General features: G+C 38.3%; 2 protein-coding genes across 2 annotated transcripts in view; both read left to right on the top strand.

Moving 5' to 3' along the window:
* The window catches only part of LOC107156182 (bile acid receptor-like), a 45425-nt gene extending 33721 nt beyond the window's left edge, over positions 1 to 11704 (top strand). Inside the window, exons 9-11 of the mRNA XM_015502217.2 lie at positions 7516 to 7641; positions 7793 to 7906; positions 10280 to 11704. Of these exons, the coding sequence (XP_015357703.1) occupies positions 7516 to 7641; positions 7793 to 7906; positions 10280 to 10527 (488 nt within the window). The 3' untranslated portion in view covers positions 10528 to 11704. The remainder of the gene's footprint in view (positions 1 to 7515; positions 7642 to 7792; positions 7907 to 10279) is intronic.
* A 1659-nt stretch (positions 11705 to 13363) lies between these two features.
* Positions 13364 to 19653, top strand: part of Sycp1 (synaptonemal complex protein 1) — a 117846-nt gene continuing 111556 nt past the window's right edge. Inside the window, exons 1-5 of the mRNA XM_048814553.1 lie at positions 13364 to 13618; positions 14816 to 14900; positions 15240 to 15283; positions 15451 to 15507; positions 19428 to 19592. Coding sequence (XP_048670510.1) covers positions 13511 to 13618; positions 14816 to 14900; positions 15240 to 15283; positions 15451 to 15507; positions 19428 to 19592 — 459 coding nt within the window. The 5' untranslated portion in view covers positions 13364 to 13510. The remainder of the gene's footprint in view (positions 13619 to 14815; positions 14901 to 15239; positions 15284 to 15450; positions 15508 to 19427; positions 19593 to 19653) is intronic.

A 19653-nucleotide genomic window follows, 5' to 3' on the forward strand; every position in this document is an offset into this window, starting at 1 on the left:
TCCTCCTGAATATTTAGGCTGTCCTTCATTGTTTGTACTCCTTTTCTTCCTTGCTTTTTTATGCTGCTCATGTTACTTCTTGTTCTGTTTGCTGAGTTACTGTCTACTCTTATAAATTTATTTGATGCTTGGGAGGAAAGGTATTAGAAGGGAAGGGAAGAAGTCACTAAAGAGAATGAGAGTAGGCAGGTAGAGTTCAAGGAAGGGGGAATAAGAAAATTGAAAAGAAATGAAAAGACAAAAGAAAAAAATAGAAAATAAAGAAAGAAAGAAAAAAAATTTTTTTTAAATAATAATGATAATAAAAAATTAAAATTAAAATTAAAAAATAATAATAAAATAAAAAAATTTAAAAAAATTAAAAACATTAAAAAAATTAAAGAACAACAACAACAACAAAAAATGAAATTGAAAGAAAAAGAAAAAAAAATAAAAAAAAAATAATAAATGCAGTCATAGAGCTCGATTAAGTTCTCTTCCAGTAGGTGGAGCTGTGCCCACTGGGCCAAGCTTCTCCTCTCAGTAGGTGGGAACCAATCACTGTGCAGCAGCTCTTCCTCCCAGACTGGGCGGGTCTCCAATCCTGAGTGCCTAGGGCCTTCTCTTGTGTTTCCTCAAGCCAGGCCCCGCTCCCCTGTGACGCTCACCACAATACTGGCTACACGCCAGGTCTGCTGCTCCTGGGAGCCCTGTTTTCATGAACGCCTGGGCACACTCTCCTTGTTTGCCTCCCTCAGACCCTAAGTTTGTAGAGCTTGGGGCTGAGAACCCCCAGCGAATTTGCTTGCCCTCCGGTAGCCACACCCCCGGTAGCTGGTGCAAGAGACCTCAGTTGTCAGCACTGGTGGGAGCGGTAGCCGGGAGATCCGCGCCTTGAGTCCCGCGCCACTCCTGATTCCCTTGGTCTGGCTATCGCACTCACAGGAGAGCTGGGAGGGTTCCTTAAGGTTTCCCCGCTGTGTGGAGAGAGATAGCTAGGGGATTACACACTTGTTGCGCTGGTTTCAATGAAGTTATCTTCTCCGCCCGTGACGTCAGTTCTCTGCCATGGTGGTATCCCATGCAAATGATGACCGTTCGTTCCCTTTGCCAGGTGACCAATGCAACGGGTGGGTCCTGACTGTCTCACCCAATCCCCGTTTCAATCCTGTGGCCACTGCCTATGAAGGCTCGGTTGGCTTTTACCTCTATAAGTTCAGAAGGGCCGACCAGTTATTTCAGCGGGATCGTTAGTGCTGAGTCACGAGAAGCAGGCGAACCGGAGCTTGAATGCAGCCGATCCGGGCTCTGTGTGTGTGTTCTGAGGGGCCCAGACTGTTTGCCCCAGATCCATGTCAGCTCAGCATTGCCTAGTGATCCTGGATCTTCATGTTTCACTTGGGTTCGCTGCAGTTGATTAAATATTACCACCAAAGAGGTATGCCAGTCCTTACCAAAAGGACCAGACTACTGGAGGGGTCCCCTGGCATTCCAGGTATCTTCCCTGTCGTTGTTGTTGTTGTTGCTAGAGGGTGGGTCTTCAGGTCAGGCCTTAGGCCTCAAACATCGAGAGAGAATTTTTAATATTTATTTCTTAGTTATTGGCGGACACAACATCTTTTGTTAGTATGTGGTGCCGAGGATTGATCCTGGGCCGCACGCATGCCAGGCGAGCGCGCTACTGCTTGAGCCACATCCCTAGCCCCTGCATTGCTGTTGTTTAGGCTGACTTTGAACTTGTGATCCTCCTGTCTCAGCCTTCTGAGCTGCTAGGATTACAGGTGTGCAGCACCACACCTGGTCCTCATAAAATGTATTTGGGAGTGTTTTTTTTTTCATTCAATTTCATAGAATAATTTGAGAAAGACTGGTGTTAGTTATTCTGTAATGGTCTAGTAGACCTCAGCTGAGAATCTATTAGGTTCAGGGCTTTTCTTTTTTGGAAGTCTTTTAATTGCTGTTTCAATTTTATTACTTTTTATTGGTGTATTTAGGATTTCCATATCTTCCTGGTTCAATTTGGGTAGGTCATATATCTGTATCTAAAAATTTGTTCATGTCTTCATATTTTCATGTTTACTGGAGCATGAATTTTCAAAATTTGGTCTGAAAATACTCTGGATTTCAGAGGGGTCTGTGGTAATAGCTCCTTTTTCATCATTGATCTCGTTGATTTGCTTTTTTTCATTCTTTCTTTTATTAGTTTGGCTAAGGGTTTGTTTATTTTCTTTATCTTTTCAAAGAACAAATTCTTTATTACCTTGATCTGGTGTATTATTTTCTTATTCTCAATTTCATTGATTTTGGCTCTGATGTAATTAATCCCTGTCTTTTACTGTTTTGGGGTTACCTTGTTCTTCTTTTTCTAAAGCCTTGGTAGAAAATAAGCTTATTTATTTGGGATTGCTTTAATTTTTTAAGGTGGGCTTTCAGTGCTATAAATTTGCCCCTTAGAACTGCTTTCCTACTGTTCAAGAGATTTTGATGTGTTGTGTCTTTGTTCTCATTCATTTCTAAGAATTTCTTGATTTCTGTTCTCATTTTTCCTCTTTGATACATCGTTATTTATGAAAGTATAATTCGATCTCCATGAGTTTACATGGTTTCTATTATTTTTCTTGTTCTTTATTTGTAATTTCATCTCATTATGATCTGATAGAATACATGGTATTCTATTAATGTTTTCATATTTGCTAAGATTTGCTTTGTGGCCTAGAATATGATCTATTTTGGAAAAAGTTTCATGCATAGCTGAGAAGAAGGAAAATTTAGCTATTTTGGGATAGAATATTCTTAAGCTGTTAGGTCCATTTGATTTATAGTTTTGTTTAGGTTTGAGATATCTTTGTTGATTTTTTGTTTTGATGACCTATTTGTGATAAGAGTGTATTGAAATCCCCCAGTATTATTATGTTGGGGTCTAGGTGGAATTTAATGTCATGGAGTATTTTTTTTTGTGTGTGTAATTGGGTGCATTGAACTTTGGGGCATAAATGTTTACTATAGTTATATCTTCTTGTTGGATTGTTCCCTTTACTTGAATGTAATGTCCTTCTTTGTCTTTTCTGATTAATTCTTTCTTGGAATGTACTTTGTCAGGATATGAGAAAAGCTACTCCTGCTTGTTTTCCTGGACCATATGTTTGGAATACTTCTTGTCACTTTTTTACCTTTAGCCTGTGGGTGTCTTTGCTTATAAGATACATCTCATGTAAACAGCATATAGTTGGGTTTTGTTTTTTGATATATTTTGCTGATCTGTATCTTTTAATTGGGAAAGTGAGATCATTAACATTTAGTGTTAGTATGGATATGTGTTCATGGTTTCCTGCCATTTTTTTTTTGCTATATTTTAATCCTGCCTTGTTTTTCATTTAGTGGATCATTCTTTTATTGAACTTCCAGTGTGTTTAGGTTTTTGAATTTTTTTTTTTTTTTTGTACTGGGGATTTAACTCAGGGGTATTTGGCCAATGAGCCACATCCCTATTTTTTATTTTATTTAGAGACAGGATCTTACTGAGTTGCTTAGGGCCTTGCTTTTGCTGAGGTTGGCTTTGAACTCATGATCCTTCTGCCTCAGACTCTGGAGTCACTGGGATTGCAGGTGTGCACCACCACACCAGGCATGGAAATTTTTTTTGTTGTTGTTGTTCCTATGTGTGAAGTTTGAGTATTCCGTGTAGTGCTGGTTTGGTTATCATGAATTCTTTTAGTTTATTCTTGTCATGGAATGTTTTTATTCCCCCTCTAATTTGAAACTAAGTTTTGCTGATTATACCTTGGCTGATAGTTGGTTTCTTTTAGGGTTTGGGATATCTCATTCCGGGGCCTCCTTGATTTTAGAGTCTAAGTAGAGAAATCAGAAGTGAGCCATATTGGTTTGCCTTTAAATGTGACCTGTTATTTCTCTCTTTCAGTTTTAAATATTCTTTCCTTATTTTCTATGTAAGGCATTTTGCTTATGATATGTATCAGTAAGCTTCTCATTTGGCTATTGGGGGACCTTTAAGTGTCCCGTATGTGGATGTCTAAATTATTTCTGATGAAAGTCTCATTGAAAATGTTCTTTATTCCTTTGGTGTGTATCTCCATTGGAGTTCTCTTTTATCCCAGTGATTCTCAGGTTTGATCTTTTAAGTTGTCCCAGAGTTCTTATATATTCTGATCATGTTCTATATTTTTTCCCCTTACTGCCTTCTGTGTATTCAAGATCATATAGCCAGTCTTCAATGCTTGAAATTCTGACTTCAAGGCCTGAGGTTCTATTTTCTATGCCCTCTAATCTGTTACTGATATCTTCAAGTGAGTTTATAATTAGATCAATCTTGTCTTTATTTTATAGGAGTTCTGCTTGGCTTCTTTTCACTATTTCTATTTTTATTAAAATGGACTTTATCTTGTATGTGTGCTCTCTTAATTTCTTCCTTAGTTCTTCTTTTAGTTCATTGAACATGAGATAATCAGCTTTTTAAAAAAATATTTACTTTTTAGTTGTAGTTGGACACCATATCTTTATTTTATTTATGTGGTGCTGAGGATTAAACCCAGGGCCTCACACGTGCTAGGCAGGCACTCTACCACTGAGCCACAACCCAGCCCCGATAATCAGTTTTTTCTATTATTTTTTTTTTTTGTACCAGGGATTGAACCCAGAGACACTTGGCCACTGTTCTACATCCCCAGCCCTATTTTGTATTATATTTGGAGACACGGTCTCACTGAGTTGCTTATTGCCTTGCCATTGCTGAGGCTGGCTTTAAACCTGTGATCCTCCTGTCTCAGGCTCTTGAGCTGCTGGGATTACAGGTGGGCACCATATCACCTGGCTGTTTTTTACAATCTTTTTCTGGGTTTTCATCTACTTCACTATCAGTAGGTCCTTTTGTTGTGGGATTGTGGATTTTGGAGGAATTTTGTTTGCCTATTTTCTCCTATTTTCACAGGTCTTGCTCTTTTGCTCAGTTGATGCATTGATTGCTCCTTTCTTAGGGCACATTCTTCAGTTGCTAAAGTGTCCTAGAGTGATCTGGATTGAGATCCCCTCATATGTGTGGTATCCACAGGCTTTCTGTTATTTCACTGTTTCCTCTATGTTAATGGATGTCCATAGATGGGATATGGGGGCCCACATCTAGCTGTTTCTACTTGGGGCCTGGTCTTTCATTTGGGTTTTTGTCTTTTCTATTCTTTGAGGTAAAGTATAGCTGAAGATTGAGTGTCAATAATTCAAGTGGAGCAAGGTGTGCTGTCTTTTGGTTGAATTTAGTTCAGCAGCAGAATTTCTACCCTGTGAACTTGTAGTATCCCTGTAGGTTTCCAGTACCCCACCAATTAGGGGGTAGCAAATAATAGCAATAATCAATGCAAACAATATACAGCATTAAATTAAATACTTGGTTCCTACTATGACATCTATAAATTAATTGCCACAAAAACCAAGAAATGGTAGGATCAGCAATTGCCATCAGAAAAAACAATAAGTAACCGTATATTATATCTGGTATTAAATCAAACTACAGGTCAACTATAACATTCACAGCAGTAATAATTGCAATAGCATTAGTGGTGGGGGCAGGCATTGTACAAACCAACTAGTGCTAAAAGATGTTAAGAATGCAGTTAATTAAGATGAAAGAAAATGTGATAGAAAGGCTGAAAAAAGAGTTTACAATTTCAAAACGTGAATAGAGAGAATGCAGAACAGATGTAGGATGTGATGGTATAAGGAAGGAGTAGAAAAAAATAGAAGTAAAAAATTAAAGGAAGAGTGGAAGAGGGGACAATAGAATTTGTTAGCAGAAGAAAAGATGTATTCCCAGGGTGGGACTGCTGCAGAGTTCTATGAGTGGAGTTCTAGAAGGTGGAGTTTAGGTCTAATTAGGCCTCACAAGTTTTATTGGGTGGCATCTGCTCTGGAGAGATTAGATCAACATACCCCTAGAGCCTGCTAGTTGCCAGTTTCTGCTGAGAGTCTGGATCTCAGGAGTCTCCATAGGATTCTGCTAATGGATCCAGGAGCCAATCCTTCACCTACTCTGCTGCTCACAAATACAGCCTTTCCCATCTTCGCAGGCTTAGTCCCTGAGTGTTTTCACACTTATAACTTCAGCTATTCTCATGAGCTGCCAGAGTTTTGACCCTTTCACTTTTCTTACTTCAATCCCCCTGAGTATGATCTTCTCTAGGTCATGAGGCAGGCACTTGCCAGGACTGTGAACCCTCTTTGCTTAAATCTCCTGTTTCCCTCAGCAGCAGCTACAACATGGCCACCTCAAGATAGCTACTGCCTCAGCTCTCCATGGTCAGTTGGGAAACATGAGGTGCTTTTCAGGCACCACTGTACAGTGCTAAGGGAAGGCTGTTTTTCTGCTCTTCGGATTTTCTATACTAAATCTGTCCATTGTGTTTCTCTGAGTTCTCCTTCCTGTGTTGAACCAGCACTGCTCCTGCTGCTGCTCAAACCAACTTTGTAAGCAAAAATAACTAAAAATGGGAGCAGACCTCAAAGATCAGCAAGCTGCCTTTTTAAGCACATGGCATATTTTCAGGGGAGAAAATGGTGAGGAGGTCTGTGTTTCATAGGTTTTAATGAGAGTTAATCATAGCAGAATGTTTAGTGTGACTTAATCATTAGAGACTTGGGATGTGCTGGCTGGGCAGTCAGGAATCTAGTTGTGCAGGTTAAAATCTAACTCAGGAAAACAGCTGTAAAAGCTTGAAACTCATCTCAGGGAAACAGTTGTAAAAGCTTGAAACTCCTTGTTACTGGGATAAATATCTTTGAGAAAGGATGAAAGCCCATAGCTCAGGGCCTAATGTTTGCCTTCCTCTCCTCCCCTCCCTGATCACACTGTCCTCCTTTTCTCCCTGGTGGCTGTCATTTCTCTTTTCTTGGGGGATGTTATTTTCCATAGCCTTCAAGCTTGACTCCAATGTAATTTTTTTTCTTTCTTAATGGACCCAAATTTCTGAGTCTCTAAAACACTGACTGTCCAATATTGAGTTTTAGTAAAATCCCTCTTTGACCCACCTTGCAGAGAAGCAGTATTTCTGCTCCTTGAATCAAAGGTCACAGAGCAACATGTATGCAGCCTTCCTCTAGTCTACCATCTTGAATCCAACCTAAAGAAAGTCATCCTTGCTGGGGGCAGTAGTGAACACCTGTAATTTCAGTGACTCAGGGGACAGTCTAATCACTAATTCAAGATCAAGTTCAGCAACTGAGACTCTCAGCAATGTATGGAGAACCTGTCTCAAAATAAAAACAAATAGGGCTGGGGACTTAATTTAGTGGTAAGACACTAGGTTGAATACTCAACACCAAAAAAAAAAAAAAAAGCCACTGTGTTTAGCATATGGTATCATGGAAAACACATGTTAGAGGGCCTTCTCTACAATTTCTCTCTATAAATATGAGCTACCATTTGTTCAGAATGTTTCTCATTTAACTGCCATTCTGGATTCTGAAAGAGATTTAATTTACTATCTATATAAAGAGAAAAAAGTCAGGCTTTATATTTTTCCCTTTTACTAGGTACTATGAGACTATCAAATCATGCAGCTCATACATTGAATGGTCACAATCAGAGTGGTGATAGAAGTGTTATTTATTCTATGGACAAATTTTGGAATGAAGACTGTCCTTCGGCTACTTTAACTGGTAATATTACACATAATACAAACTATTATATAGGATAGAAAAAAATTGTTAGATATAATGTTTCATTTTCTTACACTATGTTGAGAAAATAATAATATTTGATTCTGCACTATGTTCAAATGAAAATCTGTTTTTATATTAATCTTCATAGGTATTACTGAAGAATTTATTACCTCACTGTTTTACTTCTACAGAAGAATCAGCGGACTTTATATAACTAATACTGAATATGCTTTACTTGCAGCAATGGCTGTGCTTTTTTCAGGTAAAAACCATACAGCAAGCAGTAAAAGCCTGGATTAAATTTTAGCAATGAATTCATAAAGTTGGTTGTTATTAAATTATCATTTGCATCCAAATGCACCAATTTTGTTTTACCATAATTTTCTTATTATGGGAGCATTCCTTTTTTTTAAAATTTTTATTGTTGGTTGTTCAAAACATTACATAGTTCTTGATATATCATATTTCACACTTTGATTCAAGTGGGTGGGAGCATTCCTTTAAGCTTATGAACATGTTGTAATTTCTTGCATCTTAAAAAAATGCCTTCTTGACCTCACATTCCCATTCATTTTTTCTTCCATTCTTCTGTTCCACTTTATAGAAAAAAATTTTTTTAACAGGGTTGTCTATGCTGCTGCTTCTATTTGTCTCCTCTTACTCATGAGTTCTCTATGGTCAAATTTAGCTCTGTCCTCTCCACTCCCCAGTAACTGGGATTACAGGTGTGAACCACCATCCCCAGCTGGTATTGCCATCTTTAAGCTGCATAAACCAAAATTGTTTCTTTCTTTTTCTTACATCCATATCAAATACAAAACAAATCATTTTGGCTAAATCCTCAAAATATATCTAAAACTTAATGATTTCTTACTATCTCTAGCTAACACCCTAATTGAAACTACTTTCCTCACTGACTTTCGTAATTCTGTGCTTGCTTCTCTAGAATCTATTCTTTATGTAGAAGCCAGGGGAATTGTTTGAAAATATAAGTCAGATCATTCCTCTGTTGTGTCCTTCAATTACTTCCATTTTACACAGATTAAAGCCACAGTTCTTTCTATTATTGTTTACTGTTATCTCTGTTTTACTCCATCCTAGCACATTCCTTTTTTTCCCCCCAGGATGAGTGTAAGAGTAGTATTTATTTAAGTGTGCATATAAACAGAACTCTTTCAGGGTGAGAGGGGACCCAACAGAGTTGCCTAGTACATTGCTTTTGACACAGATGTTCCATGGAAATTTCAAGAAGTTTCTTGCCACAGGTTCTACTATGCTTGATAAGTCTTTTGCCTGGAAATGTTTTCCTCCAGATAGACATATGACTCCCTCCTTCACCATTTTGAATCTCTGCTAAGTGTCATTTTATCTTTGATCAGTCTTTTAAAAATAGCTACTTTCCCTTCCTGGTGTGGTAGTGCACACCTGTAATTCTAATAGATCAGGAGTCTGAGGCAGGAGGATAGCAAGTTCAAAGCCAGCTTTAGCAACTTAGCAAGGCCCTAAGCAACTTAGCAAGCCCCTGTCTCAAAATAAAAAATAAAAAGCGTTGGGGATGTGGCTCAGTAGTTAAGCACCCTGGGTTCAATTCCTTAGTACCAAAAATAAATAAACAAACAATGAAATAAATTGTTATCTCTTTTCCTGTTTATTTTCCTTACATTACATCTATGCTATGTTATATTTTTACTTTTAAAAATATGTATATGCCTCTTTCCTCCCCTACTTCTCCTGAACCCAGAATAAGCTCAATGAGGGGAAGAAATTTTGCCTATTATGTTCACTGTTGTATCTCTGGCACAATGACTAGATGAATAAATGCTGTCCAAGCACTATGAAATTCTTGGTTGGCACTTATATTTTATAGGCAAGTTCTTAAGAAGCTTTGCTTTTTACTTACTGTTGGTCTTGGGAAATTAATAATTTAAGACTTCAAGTAAGCCCTTGCTTGCTCTTATATTCTTAAAACTAATTACTGACCCTTCCTTCCTATGTGACTTCATGAAAATCACTTAATTCTCTAAGTTTCAAGATTATCTGAGAAATGGTGATAAAAATAGAACTTACAACCCCCCCCCCCAAAAAAAAATATTTTTTGTAGGTACTAGGGATTAAACCCAGGGTCTCAGGAATGCTGGGTGAGCATTCTACTACTGCGCCTCATCCCTCAGACTTTTAAAAATTTTTACTTTGAGACAGGGTCTTGTTAAATTGCCCAGGCTGGCCTTGAATTTGTGATCCTCCTGTTTTAGACTCCTGAGTAGTTGGGATTACATGCCTGTGCCACCAAGCCAGCCCTAATGGAGTATTGTAAAGATTAAATAAAATAATGCACAGAGGCAAGTTACTTATCTTTTTAAAAATATTCATTTTTTAGTTGTAGGTGGACATAATATCTTTATTTTATTTTTTTATGTGGGGCTGAGGATCAAACCCAGTGCCTTACACATTGCTGAGTGAGTGCTCTACCTCTGAGTCACAACCCCAGCCCGGCAAGTTACTTATCTTAATGCTTGGCATATGTTAAAGGTTCAGCAAACGTTTGTTATTTAAAAACTGCACTGTCTTAAAATGAATTAATTATCTTCTACCACTTTCCAATATACATTAAGATGAATATAATAATGTTTTTCAGATCGTCCATGTCTTGAAAATAAGCAACAAGTGGAGAATTTACAAGAACCAATTTTACAAATTTTGTATAAATATTCAAAAATTCACCATGCAGAAAACCCACAGCATTTTGCTCATCTCATAGGGAGGCTAACTGAACTGAGAACTCTGAATCACAACTACTCAGAAATACTTAGCACTTGGAAAACAAAGCACCCCAAATTTATTAATTTATTTTCTGAGAAATGGAATGTGTACTCACATTGCTGAAATTTTAGAATGTTGTGGTTTGTCTTGATTTTTCTGTACCTAAATTGGATGACTAATTTGAAAAACATTAACATGACAGCTATATTACCAATATATCACCATAAAATGGATATCATCAATACTCATCAAGTTTTGTGAAATCCTTCTATCACTACATGGACACCTAGGATTCTTTTCAAGATTGGACTCAAAACAAGCAACTCTTATTGTTTCTGCATGGTTTCTCCAAAAGAAAATTACTGTAAGAGTTATCATCTGAAGAAACTCTACTTTTTTCACTTAGTTGAAAATACATAATTTATAGACATTAAAAAAAGGTTATCTAGTGAAAAAGATTGTAATTAAAACAAGTAAATTTCTATCTCATTAATTAACACCAGATTGATGGAATAAGGAACTAACATTTTAAATGTCTTTGAAAAAAGAGGTCTTTAATAAAGTAAATTGGAAAATTTGTGATGAAAGATACTTAAAAAATCAAAAGAACAGCTCTTTAAAATGTTTTAATTGGGAAATTTAGCATGATTTACTTCTCATTCTGGGAGACAACATTTTAACATTTTTGCTAACATCTTTTGTAGAAACAGTGACTTTCCACAAACATTTTAGTCTTTATAGGTATAGGATGGTAATATGTTAAAAATAAAGTTCACGTGAAATACATGAACCAAGAAACTGTGTTGGCATAATTGTTTCCAAAGATTGTAAAAGTAAGTGACTTTAAGTAATTACATGACTAGAAGTAGTATTTTGGTTTCTAGTTTAGAAAACTAGACCACAGTTAAAATTTTCACTATGTAAAACTTTTTAAAACATTGGAATATTGAATTTATAGTCTTGACTTAAAAGTGTTAATTATATGTATCAATTATTGCCCCGAGGGGTACTTTGTGTATATTCTTGGCATCATTTCTTGGAAGGAGTGTCTTATCAAAAGGACATCTAGGTGCAATTTTTTTAAAATGTCAAATGAAGGAGGGGAACCGGATCATCATTTCCAATTGGAAAATTTTGTAATTTTATTAGAAACTGTTGTCTAGTAAATGTATACAAAAAAGGGTTATTAAAAAGGGTTATTAGGGGGCTGGGGATGTGGCTCAAGCGGTAGCGCGCTCGCCTGGCATGCGTGCGGCCCGGGTTCGATCCTCAGCACCACATACAAAACAAAGATGTTGTATCCGCCGATAACTAAAAAATAAATATTAAAAAAAAAAGGGTTATTAAAAAATATTGTTAGGGCTGCGGTTGTGGCTCCGTGGTAGAGCGCTTGCTTAGCATGTGTGAGTCACTGGGTTCAATCCTCAGCAACCACATAAAAAAGTAAATAAAATAAAGTTTTAAAAAGTAAAAAAAGAAAATATATTGCTAAAGTTCTTTGGAGAAGCATCAGATGATATCTGGAGAAAGTTCTAACAAAGCCAGTATCTTCAAAATGTAATGCATTATCTTATTGCTCAAACCTAGGTACCATGCTAATGAAATCTCTCTTAGCTAAGCCTGCAACCAGGTACTCATGTTTGACTTGTCTCTCTTCTATGAAGACGCCATTCGTTTTACTTCCTAAATACCTTTTCCAGATGATACCTCCTCATGTCCACTGCCCTCGTCAGACCCCAGGTCCTCATGTCACCCAGGCTATTAAAACTGTCTTCCCAAACTCCTAAACCATTCTTCACAATGCAGATTTTCTTCTGAATTGGATCATACCACCGTTTCCATTCAAAATTCTTCAAAATTGGGACTGGGGTTGTGGCTCAGCGGTAGAGCTTTTGAGACCCTGGGTTCGATGCTCAGCACCACATAAAAATAAACAAAGAGACTGTGCCCATGTATAACTAAAAATAAATAAATAAATAAATAAATAAATAAATAAAATCTTCAAAATCCCCACCCATGACGTCTAAACCCAAACACCTGTGCACGGCGGCCTGCCCATCTGCTCTCACCTCTGCACTCACCTCTGGCGCTTTCCCGCCTTGGTCTTCCTCGCACACCTGCGTCAATATGAGTCTCTCTCTCAACCCCAGCGCCTTGGCCCACCTACTCTTAGCCTCCTCTTAGGGTTCCTCCTGGCTCATCTAACCAACTATTCACTCTTTTATTCTCGATTGAGGAATAAACCAGACCAGACTGCACCTGAGAAGCCTGACTCCCGAGCCACCTTCATGACTACATAAATTCCACCTTTAAATGCTCGCACAGTCTTCTATAACACCTTCTACTTTCCTAAGGTTGTGAGCGCTTAGGGGGCCGGCAGGGCCGTGTCCCTCCCAGCTCGTCTATCCTCGCGCCTGACAATGGCAGAAGTTTCCAGAATGTCCACTCTTCGAAGGAACAGAATCCGGGAAAGAATTGTTCCTGGTGAAAAGGGAGATCTCGCGAGACAAAGTTCCGCGGACCCGGAAGCCTACTCCGAGGAGGACCGTTATTTAGCCGTTAAACTGCCAGTCGCCCGCCCCGCTCCGTCGGGTGTGGCCGCCCAGGTGGGGCGATTTCCCACCTTTTCCGAGGTTCGGAGGCGGAAGCTCTTGGTTCTTTCTGTTGCCCTCATAGACGGCGCACCCAGCCCGTGGCCACCCGCTTGTTCTTAAAAGGTGAGGGCAGGTGTGCCGAGTTCCTTCCCCGAGGATGGAACCCGGGGCGGGGGCGACCTGGTGATATGGCGGTTCCCGACTCCGCCAGCCGCCCTTGCCTTGGCGGTGGAGGGCGGGCGGTGCGTTGCATTTTAGTTGGGGGCGCTGAGGAGGGCGCGGGCTGTCACCGCCATGCGGGGCTCGACTCTGTAGCTGGTGTGGGTGGCGGGCGTGGCGGCTGGCGGTGGGGGGCTGGTGGGACCCTAGGGAAGGTCGCGCACGCGGGCCGTTCCTCCAGCCCCGTGGGAGCGAGCCGCGCCCTCTGCAGACCCTGCAGTGCCCTGACCCGGGCACCTGGGACGCCTGCCTTCCACCTCCCGGGCAGTAGGTCCTCGGGGCTGGAGGACGGAATGGAAAAGCCGAAGCCCTTCAAGTTGTTCGTGCCGCCGCGGCTGAGCAGCAGCCAGGTGTCGGCAGTGAAGCCCCAGACCCTGGGAGGGGACGCCAATTTCTTCAAGGTGAGTTTGCGAGCGAGTGGCCATCCTGTACTTATGGCGGAAGAGGCAGAGTGGACTTTGGAGTGGCAGTATTTTGTGATTTTTTTTCCCCCTCCTTTTCGGTAAGTATGGTCTGATTTAACCTAAGGACTTTCAGGAGCCTTGCGCGGGATGAAGGGCGGGGTCCCCGGGCGCAGGAGAGAACGCGTCGCTGCTGCTGTAGAACTGGGCTGCATAGCCTACCCGGGCCATCTAACCTCCTGCCATAAACGATTGTAGGCAACTTATAAGGCCCCTGCAGCGAAATATAAGTAGGGGAAAATTAGAAAATTTTACAAGGGAAAATAGAAATGTTTGAACAAATGCCTCCATAGGGGTGACAATTTGTGTTGTGACTGAGCTTCAGGTTTTGCTCTGAGCTTCCTGGTGGATAGGATAAAGATGGAAATTCGCTTATATAGTAAAGGTCTCACGGAAAGGAGAAATTATACCAAATTTCTCACGTAAAGCAGCTTTTTCTACTATTGAATTATTAAAAAAAATTCTCATGTACTTTTCATTGGAGGTGGAATGATGCAGTTAATGTTTTAATTTTATATGCTGTAGTTTAAAATTTCTTATGGCTGCTGTAACCAAAGAGTATATCATTTACATGTTATTCAATTGAAGACAATTCTCAGTTCTATTGAGGTGAAGATCATAATGAAGGAAACTCCTAATATTATTCCATACTACTAGTTAAAGTTACCAATATCTAGCCGGGTGCGGTGGCATCAGTCTGTAATCCCAGCGGTTGGAGAGGCTAACACAGGAGACTCAAAGTTCAAAGCCTGCCTCAGCAAGAGCTAGGTGCTAAACAACTCAGTGAGACCCTGTCTTTAAATAAAATACAAAATAGAGCTGGGGATGTGGCTCAGTGGCTGAGCACCCCTGAATTCAATCCCTGGTCCCCCCCCCCAATAAATTATAATTACAAATACCTACAAAGATTGTGTTGATTTATACATTAGTTTCATTTTATTAGTGAAAATACCTAATTAAAAGTTTTGCTTTGTTAACACAACAAAAGCATTTGGCATTTTAAACTTTGTGTATATTAAAGGATTTATAATTACAGTCAATTCTTTGAGCAGATGTATATCACATATTTGTGTATCTCACTGTTATATATCACAGTGGTGTGAAGTAATATACTTAAGAACTTTTTTGTATTTTTAGAGTTTCAACAAGTGTATTGAAGATGATTTTGGTTTTCCTTTTGCAACAAATAATCTCTCGAAAAATGGGGAAAACATTGATTCAGGTAGGAGCCTAGACTAACAATATATCATCTTTTTTTTTAAAATATTTATTTATTTATTTATTTTTAGTTCTCGGCGGACACAACGTCTTTGTTGGTATGTGGTGCTGAGGATCGAACCCGGGCCGCACGCATGCCAGGCGAGCGCGCTACCGCTTGAGCCACATCCCCAGCCCGACAATATATCATCTTATAGAGAATCATGTTATTATATACATTGCCAGTTGTTGAAAATACAATATACATATTAAGTTGATGTCCTTGATATTAAAACTAGAAGTAATAATTCATGTTAAAATAAGATGTTGGCTTATCTAATATCAGTTGTCTCTTAACTTGCAGATCCTGCTTTACAAAAAGTTAACTTTTTGCCCATGCTTGAGCAGGTCAGTTAATCATAGAGTATATAGATATAATCTATTTAGGTATTGAATTGCTTATTTAAAGAAGAAAAAAAAACTCTTTAGTTGTTGGATTGCTAGTCTTATGTTTTTAATTGCTGTTATTTGGAAGCTCTCAAATATTTTTTTATAGGAAATATTCATTTTTTTAGGTTGATAATTCTGGCAGTTTCCACTATCAGGAAGGACTAAAAGGCTCTGATTTTGAGGTTAGATTTCCCATTCTTATAAACTTTCTTATAATTGGAGTATGATTTATTACTTGTATATATATCTTTCTTTTGAAACTTCAAAGGGATTAATATTGATTAATGTTTTACAATGTATTCTTTAAAGCTGTGTTTTGTCTTTTAAAGTCTCTGAAACACAAGGATTCTGTACTTTGTTGTAAAAGCTTTCAGTTTTTAGGGGCAATTTCTTTTTCTTTCTTTTTGGTAACTGATTTTTTTGGGGGTGGAGTGCAGTTTTTTAAACCATAGAAATCAAGACTAGAAGAGGGAAAGTGGATATAGTATGTGAAACGGCTAAGAATCAAGCCAGTATTTTACAAAATAATCTAGTAGACATAACTGATCATTTGGCTAATTTATTATATAAGGAATTTGTAGGACATGAAATACTTTTTTTGGGGAGGGGGATACCAGGAATTGAACTTGGGCACTTGACCACTGAGTGACATCCCAAGCCCTGTTTTGTATTTTATTTAGAGACAGGGTCTCGCTGAGTTGCTTAGCACCTCACTGTTGCTGAGGCTGGCTTTGAACTCATGATCCTCCTGCCTCAGCCTCCTGAACATATGGGATTACAGGCATGTGCCACCATGTCCAGCTGACATACTGTACTTTTGATATTAGTTATAAAAATGTTCTTAAGGTGTATAGATGTGTCTGTCTCTCTCTCTCTCTCTTTTTTTGATGTGGGGCATTGAACCCAGAGGCACTAAACCACTGAGCCACATCCCCCGCCCTTTTTTACGTATTTTATATATATTTATATATATATATATATATACACACACACACACACACACATATACATACATATATATATATATAGAATGTATGTATGTGTGTGTATATATGTATGTATGTATATATATATATATACACACACACATACACACACATTTTTTCCCCTTTCAGTGCTTTATTCACTCAAATTACTCAATACAATTTATAGGTTCTTTTTTATTGATTTTAAACAAAAATAAATGACAGTGGAATGAGTTACAAGTCTTATTATATATATATGCACATATAAATAACACATATACAGCACAATTTTTCATACCTCTGGTTTTATATAAAGTATGTTGACATCAATTTTGTGTCTTCATACTGTACTTTGGATAATAATGTCCATCACATTCCACCATCATTTATAACCCCATGCCCCCTCCTTTTCCCTCCCACCCCTCTGCCCTATCTAGATTTCATCTATTCCTCCCATGCTCCCCCTCCCTACCCAACTATGAGTCAGCCTCCTTATATCAGAGAGAACATTTGGCATTTGTTTTTTTTTTTTTTTTGGATTGGCTAACTTCACTTAGTATTATCTTCTCCAACGCCATCCGTTTACCTGTAAATGCCTTGATTTTTAAGTTGTAGATAGACACATAATATCTTTTATTTATTTGTATGTGGTGCTGAGGATGCCTCACACATGCAAGGCATGCTTTACTACTGAGCTACAGCCCCAGCCCTTTTATATTTCATTTAGAGACTGGGTCTCATTGAGTTGCCCAGGACCTCACTAAATTGCTGAGGCTGACTTTGAACTGATGATCCTCCTGCGTCAGCCTCCTGAGCTGCTGGGATTACAGGTGTGTGCCACTGTGCCCGGTTTAGATGTCTTTTAAATGAAGGAAAAATTCAGGGCTTGATAAAGTCCTACTGTGGTAATAGTATCACAGAATTTTAAAATACGGAAACTTTTCAGATATTTTAATAACAAAAAACTATCAGGTGAAGTGGCACATGCCTATATCCCAGCTGTTCAGAAGGCTGAGGCAGAAAGTTCATAAATTATAGGCCATTTGATGAGAACCTGTCTCAATAATAAGAGCTGGGGGAGGAGCTCGCTGGAGAGCTGTCTGAGGTCCTGGGTTCAATCCCTAGTAGTATAAAAACAAAAATAACAAGAGCAGCAGCAGCAACAAAAACTTTAAAAAGCTCTAAGTGAGCAGAAATAAATGTGTTTAAGAAAATAAGATAGGGACTAGGGGTCTGATGATCCCGGGATATAATTCCAGATTCGTGAGAGGCTGAGGCAGGAGGATTATAAATCAAGGCTAGTCTGGGCAACATAGTGAGATCTTGTTTCAAAATAAAACTAAAGGCTGGGAGTGTATCTACCCTTAGTCTCCTCCCCAGGACTGGTGTGGGTGGTGGGTGGGGAAAGGCTGAGGGTGTCACTCAGTGGGAAGTGATTTGCATAGCGTGCCCTATATCCTGAGTTTGATTCCCAGCAACTGCAAAAAAAAAAAAAAAAAAGAAAAAAAAAAAAAAACCCAAACAGAAAAATGGAGGAATGGTGGAATGAAATTTACCAAATTATGCAGTGTACATATATGAATTTACCAAAGTGAATTTCACCTTTATGCATACCTGTAAAGCACCAATTAAAAAAAAAACTATAAATGAATAGAAGGAAGTCCCATAGAGTAGAGGAAGGGGGAGTTGGAGGGGGGCGGGGAGGGAGGAGAGAGAGAGAGAGGGGAAGTATTGGCCCCTGAAGTGGAGCAAATTATGTTCCCTGCATGTATGGTTATGTCAAAATATTGTGTATAACTATAATGTAGTAATAAAAACATAAGAAAGTCCCAAACAGGAATGCCTCTGATCTTTAAAATATAATGTGGATTAAAAAATTCAGAAAATCTAAGTAAAACCTTGGGCTCAATGAACTAATGTCTTCTGTTCACTATTCTTTTTCTTGGCATTATATTTTAAAATTTACTTTCCTGGGGCTTGGGATGTGGCTCAAGCTGTAGCGCGCTAACCTGGCATGTGCGTGGCCCTGGGTTCAATCCTCAGCACCACATACAAATAAAAATAAAGATGCTCTGTCCGCCAAAAACTAAACAATAAATATTAAAAAATTCTCTCTCTCAAAAAAAAATTTACATTCCTTTTTTTTCAAAAATTTTTTATTCTAATTAGTTATATATCACAGTAGAATGCATTTGGTTTGACACATTGTGTACAAATGGAGCACAACTTCTTATTCCTCTGGCTGTACAGAGTCATACCAGTAGGGTAATCATACATGTATATAGGTAATAATATCTGTCTCATTCTATTGTCCTTCCCATCCCCACAGCCCCGCCCCTCTCCTTACTCCCCTATGCATAATCCAAAGTTCCTTCATTCTTCCCTATCTGCCTCCCCCTGCCCCCACTATGGATCAGCATCTTCTTATCAGAGAAAACATTTGGCCTTTGTGGTTTTTTGGGATTGGCTTATTTCACTTAGCATGATATTCTGTAGTTCAGCCATTTACCTGCAAATGCCATAATTTCATTCTTCTTTAAGGCTGAGTAATATTCCATTGTGTATATGTACCACATTTTCTTTATCCATTCATTTGTTGAAGAGTATCTAGGTTGGTTCCATAGTTTAGCTATTTTGAATTGAGCTGCTATAAACATTGATATGGCTGTGTCACTGTAGTATGCTGATTTTAAGTCCTTTGAATATAAACTGAGGAGTGGGATGACTGGGTCAAATGGTGGTTAAAATTCACATTCTTGACTTAATTCTCAAACTGTTTCTATAATCAAAATGTTTCAAGGTCACTGTTAAAATTTACAGATTTCTTGTAGAGTGATTTAAGGTTTTACCTATCTAGATTCTCCCATTGATGAAAATATTTCTAACTTCTTATTTAAGCACATTTTAGTTATTTGATTTTATTTAGTAAGGTATAACTTGGTTAAGTGACAAATAACTTCAGTGAAATAGCTAATATTGTCTTAGTAGTTAGGAGTTAAGATAGCTTTCAGTATGCTATATTAGAGCATAAATTGAGGAGCGAGTCACTATTAGAATATGGATATTTTCAATAGGCATCTGTAATTTGTTTTTATTAAAATTTTGAAAAATTAATTTTTAAAAATCTATTTTAACAGAATTCGGAGCCAATGAGCAGACTATATTCAAAACTGTATAAGGAAGCTGAAAAGATCAAGAAGTGGAAAGTGAGTGTAGAATCTGAACTGAAACAGAAAGAAAATAAATTGCAAGAAAATAGAAAGATAATTGAAGCACAGCGAAAAGCCATTCAGGAACTGCAGGTATAGTGAATTTTAAAATTATAAATATAACATAGTAAATGTTAGTACCATTGAAAATAGA

The sequence above is a fragment of the Marmota marmota genome, unplaced genomic scaffold (genome assembly GCF_001458135.2).
Source record: "Marmota marmota marmota unplaced genomic scaffold, marMar, whole genome shotgun sequence".
Taxonomy (NCBI): domain Eukaryota; kingdom Metazoa; phylum Chordata; class Mammalia; order Rodentia; family Sciuridae; genus Marmota; species Marmota marmota.